Here is a 6,000-nt window from a genome sequence, read left to right as displayed (position 1 = left end):
AGTAGTGAAATATTGTTTGCATTTTCCATGGTAAATTATCGTCTATTCTTTTTCGTTTATTGTATTCAGGACAGAGACAGAGACAGAGCAAGATGGAAAGAGCTGAGGGAGACCTATGTCCAGCAGTGGACGCGTACGGTTGATGATGATGATGTATTCAGGAAAGTGTAAAACAACTCTGATTCGTGAGATCATACCTGGAATACATCATCTACATAATATCTTCTCCATACTATGAGTTTTGAATTTTGTTATAAGTAGTACTTGTTTCAAAATCTTTTATAGTCGAAATTAGCTTAAAAAAATGAAATCTTTATTTTTTTGTTCACTTTCTTAGGTCCGTCTCAAGTTACCGTTACCAGGTATCGTTACCGTAGAAACTAAAATATCGACAAATCGTCCTTATGTCAGTTTCTACTTTCAGTAAACTTAACCCAAAGAGCTTTTATTTTTTTACTCTATCCGATGGCAGTAACCGATCCTTGTAAAACTCGTGAACCTAAAGTGATAGACAACGCATTAATAGAAAAATGCATCGATTTACAGTTCCCCAAAGGAGAAGTTGGTCGATTAATGAGAGCAGACGGAATGCCTATGGACCAAATAGAAGAAATGAGATTTGAGTATATGAATATACTTAAATTAGACCATTTATGGGTAAGGAATTTCTTTTTTGAAAGTAATATTAAGAAACACAAGATGTAGATAATCAAGACATACTAAGTGGGCTGTAGGGTTGTTGAAAAATAATAATTTTATAAAGGTTCTTATGGCATGTTTAGTTTAAGCATTATATTTTTCTATTCTCATACTAGAAAAGGGCGGATCTAGTTTGAGGTGTATGTGAGAGGTGGCATTCGGATTTTTGCAGATAAAGTTAGGTGACAACTTCAATAATTATAATTGACTTATGCTCCTTCTCAAATATGCCCGGAACATTAATAAAAAAATTTAAACATTTAACAATTTCGAAAAATATCGATTTTGTTCTACTTTTATTGCTTATAACTTTAAAACGATTCATTTTGGAACAAAGTCGTAGGAAAAGAAAATAAAATTAATTGAATTTTGTAGAATACACGACTGGTTTAAAATGTCTTAAATTATTACTCTTTCTCCAAAATAGCAATAAATAGAAAATAAGGGGGAAAAAAGACTGTTTATATTCAATGTTTTTCAACCACTTTGGTTGAACTTACAACATTCATAATTCGCTTAGAAAATTTTTATAACATACTTAAGTTGTCCACCAAATTTCATTAAAATTGACGTAATAGATTTTGCATAATAATTTTGCAATCTAATTTTTTTTACTGAACAAAAAGTAGACTATTTAGAAGTTTGCTAATTTTTTTTTTACATATAAAGAGGTTCTCTACCTATCTAATAAACTTTACAGAATTAAAGTCGTATTATTTAAGCGGCCTCAGAACTGTTTTACAGTTATAAATAATGTTTGGCCTATAAACAAATACAGTGAGGACCTTTGAGTTGGAATAAATTCATTTTCTTGAGAATGGGCGAGTCTGGAGATAAATCCCGAAACAGATCGATTTTTATTTTTAAATTATAATTTTTTGGCATAAATGTCATGCTAGTGACGTCATCCATCTGGGTGTGATGACGTAATCTAAATATTAGAATTAATTTAATTCAAATTTTTTTTTAATTCAAACCCTGTATAAATAATTATGGAAATGTTTATATTAGTGAATACAAAATTGAATAGCCTTTCGATTGAGCTATCACACGGCACCCATTCTCATTTAAAAAAATTATCGATTACGTCATCCCAGATGGATGACGTCACTAGTATGATATATATATACCAAAAAATTAGAAATTAAAAATAAAAATCGATCTGTTTCGGGATTTATCTCCAGAGACCCCTATTCTCGAGAAAATAAATTTATGCCAACTCTAACGTCCTCACTGTATTTGTTTATAAGCCAAAAAATTGTTTATAATTTTAAAACAGTCCTGAGGCCGCTTAAATAATCCGATTTTAATTCTGTAAAGTGTATTGGATAGGTAGAGAACCTCTTTATATGTAAAAAAATAGCAAACTTCTAAATGTTCTACTTTTTCTTCAGAAAGTTTTTAAAAATTTGAACTTTTTAAAAAAAATTTAAATTGCAAAATTATTCTGCAAAATCTATCAGGTCAATTTTAGTGAAATTTGGTGAACGATTTAAGTATGTTGTAAGAATTTTCTAAGCGAATTATGAAAGTTCTACGTGCAACCAAAGTGGTTAAAAAACATTGAATAAAAACAGGCTTATTATTTTGCCCCCTTATTTTGCATTTATTGCTATTTTGCAGAAAGGGTAATAATTTAGGACATTTTTAACCAGTCGTTTATAATCCAAAATTTAATTATTTCTATTTTATTTCTCTACGACTTTGTTCCAAAATGAATCGTTTTAAAGTTATAAGCAAAGAAAGTAGAAAAAAAATTGATGTTTTTCGAAATGTTTAAATATTTTAATTTTTTTATAAATGTTCCGAGCATATTATTTGAGAAGGAGCATAAGTCAATTATTATTGTTGAAGTTTTCACCTAACTTTACCTGCAAAAATCCGAATGCCACCTCGCACATCCAAAAATAGACGTTTTTTCACAGATCCGCCCTGGTCATCACTTTAATATATCAATTATTATTTCAATCATCATCATCGATCAGCCAATCGCGTCCACTGCTGGACATAATATACTTCCCTCAGTTTTTTTCATTGTTCTCTATACGGGGCCGCTTGTAGCCAGTTTTACGCTACTCGTTTTATGTCGTCGTTCCATCTAGTCGTTTTTCATCCTCGGCTGCTTTTATAGTTTCTGTACCTCCATTCAATGAGTGGTCTTGTCCGCCGTCTATCTTGTTTTCTGGCTAAGTGCCGTTTCGTATCTGGACCTCGATTTTTGACCCTTTGCTTCGTTATCGAACGTATAGTCCGTTCTCTAACGGTAAAATATTGCAAAACCTCTAAATTTTAAAGAACCGCTTGGATTGACATGAAATTTGGCATACACATAGCTAACAAGTCAAAGAAAAAAAGTGATATTGTGCCGATATGTGCTTTTGCCCTGGGGGTGGTTTTCACCCCCTCTTGGGGGTGAAAAAATATTCGTCCAAAGAAAGTCAGGAAATGGATAAACTGGCTAATTTTAAGTAATTTTTCTTCTATACAGTTTTTTCACTAAGTCAATACTTTTCGAGTTATTTGACAGTGAATATGTTCATTTTTTCAACAAAATAACCACGCTTCTAGACGGTTTTTCGTAAATAAATCAAATAGTTAGTATTTTGTCGAAAAAACTTTTTTAGCAAAAATATAGCCTGTAAAAAATTTAAAAAAATGGTGTATATAATAATATCACGTCTCTACACCTAGTAGAAGCAGAGTTATATCTAATGAAAAATAGGTTTATATTCGTCAAATTCCAAATGGAATACTTTAACGTGAAATAACCAAAAATTAAGCACATTTCGAGGAAAATTTATTACAGCTTATTTAATGTGTTTAAAAAAAGCTTCATTTTTGTTTTATATAAAAAATTTCTAACATCAAAATTAAACAAGTTACGCTCAAAATAAAGTTAGTCCCTTTTGGTTTTGGTAAAAAAATCGAGAAAATCACCCCCTAATTAGTATCTTAAATGAACTTAATAGTTACGACTTTACAAGTTTCTTGACTCGTGTATATATTGTTTATATGATCTGTAAGTTTCATCGGTTCAAAGTCCTTATTATTGAAAGGGCTGTTTTTTTAAAAGGGGTTGAACGAGTCACTGATCACGAATGTATGCAAATTTAGAAACACCAAATCTTAATCAATTTTTGTCTAACAGAAAAACAAAAAAATACATGACATTCAAAAAATCAAATCTGACTTTTTTTGTTTTTCGAGATTTTTGGTATCTCTAACAATTTTTAAGTTATTTTGAAAAAAAGCATATTTTTAAAAATTTTACTTTGAAACCAAATTGTTTCAAAAATAAGCACTTTGACTCGATCAAACTTACAGATCATATAGACACAACATAAGTAAAATAATTTGTGGAGCAGCAACGATTAATTTCATTTAAGTTGCTAATTAGGGGGTAGTCTTCCTGATTTTTTTTTTGCAAAAACAAAAGGGACCAACTTTATTTTGAGCCTAACTTGCTTAAATTTAATGCTAGAAACTTTTCATAAAAACAGAAATAAAGCTTTTTTTTAAACACTTTAAAAAATTTAAAATAGGTTTTCCCCAAAAATTGCTTAATTTTTTGGATATTTCACGTCGAAATATTCTATTTGAAATTTGGTGAATATGAATCTATTTTTCATTGGCCATAACTCTGGTTCTACGAGAGCCAGAGACCTAACGCGTACACCATTTTTTTTATTTTTTTATGTGCTATATTTTTGCTAAGAACATTTTTTTCGACAAAATACCTACTTTTTGAGTTATTTGCGAAAAACCTTCCAAAAATGTGGTTATTTTGTTGAAAAATGAACATATTCACTCACAAATAACTCGAAAAGTGTTGACTTGGCGAAAAAGCTCTATAGAGCAAAAGTTACTTAAAATTAGTCAGTTTACCCATTTCTGGACTTATTTTGGACATATATTTTTTCACCCCCAAGAGGGGGTGAAAGTCACCCCCAGGGCAGAAGCACACATCGGCACAATATCACTTTTTTTCTTTGACATGTAAGCTATACGTATGCCAAATTTCATGTCAAACCAAGCGGTTCTTTAAAATTTAGAGCAAAAACCGTGAAAGAATGGACTAGTACTCGCTTTGTATACTAAACAGATACGAAGCGAATACGTTCGATAACGAAGCGATGGGTCAAAAATCGAGGTCCTGTTTAGTATACGAAGCGAATACGTTCGATAACGAAGCGAAGGGTCAAAAATCGAGGCCCTGTCGAGTTCCACTTAAAAGTCGTGATTCTTTCGATGACGTCTTGAACTCCTGACATTTGCCTGATTTGTTGGTTTGTTATTGTCTCGAAGGCTCACGTTCAGCATGACACGTTCCATGGCTCGCTGTGTAACTCTGAGTTTGTTCGCTGATTTTTGTGTCAATGTTAAAGTCTCTGTTCCGTAAGTTTGTACAGGCAAAACACATTGGTTATAAACCTTTCGCTTGAGACACATGGGAATTGAACTTTTTAAGAATATGGCTTAGTTTGCTAAATTCTGCCCATGTCAGGCCTATTCGCCTCAGTATTTACACAATCATATCAGATAATTGTGTAAATTAAGCTATACAGGTTCTTCTTTAATTAAGCTATACAGAGGGACCGCAGACGTTTGGATACAATTAGCGTCTCTTTGCAAAGACAATGACGTCGACTTTGCAAAGTAACAAGACACTTACTCAACACACACACTACACATTACACCTGAGTTAGTGATAAGTTATACAATTACGTGGCTAAAGGTTCTAGTTCTAACCAAGGACAGAATCAGAGAAAAAAAAAAGATTCTTCTTTTTCTGGTATTATAGTTGAAGCAATAAAGCACGGATCCTCTCCGAAAAAGAAAACGACAAGATGAATCTTAATAATTCCTTTCGCATTCGATTCATTAATGCGCTAGGAAACTTTGTGACCCCGAGCCATAATATAATATTGAAAAACTGCATAAAAAAATGCATTCTTAAAGTGCATCTCAAACGGACAATAAAAAAAATTCAGAACTCGTCAATTATCAGCGGAACTGAGTTCAATTTTGGTACTCTGAGGTTTTTAGGATCGCTGAAAACGAATATGACATCGTAAGTGATCTCCGGAGTACTTGGTGCCAAGGGTACCTACTGTTTACCTCGTCAATAAAATTCATTAAAAAATTAGTCAAAATCGTTACTCGGGGGGTTTTTAGGGTCACTAACGACGAATATGACATAGGAAGTAATCTACGGAGTACCTCGTGCCCAGTGTACCTACTGTTTACTTCGTCTTGTGGAGTTTTCGGCAAAAAATTTATTAAAAAACTAGTCAAACATCA

At 32.1% G+C, this 6,000-nt stretch overlaps 1 protein-coding gene across 1 annotated transcript in view; it reads left to right on the top strand.

The window, feature by feature from the left end:
• The first annotated feature begins 404 nt into the window (after positions 1 to 404).
• Positions 405 to 6,000, top strand: part of LOC114325858 (dynein regulatory complex subunit 3-like) — a 28,575-nt gene continuing 22,979 nt past the window's right edge. Inside the window, exon 1 of the mRNA XM_028273990.1 lies at positions 405 to 657. Within this exon, the coding sequence (XP_028129791.1) occupies positions 466 to 657 (192 nt within the window). The 5' untranslated portion in view covers positions 405 to 465. The remainder of the gene's footprint in view (positions 658 to 6,000) is intronic.

This window comes from Diabrotica virgifera, chromosome 3 (assembly GCF_917563875.1).
Source record: "Diabrotica virgifera virgifera chromosome 3, PGI_DIABVI_V3a".
Lineage (NCBI taxonomy): Eukaryota > Metazoa > Arthropoda > Insecta > Coleoptera > Chrysomelidae > Diabrotica > Diabrotica virgifera.
This window is presented reverse-complemented; position numbering and strand designations above follow the sequence as displayed.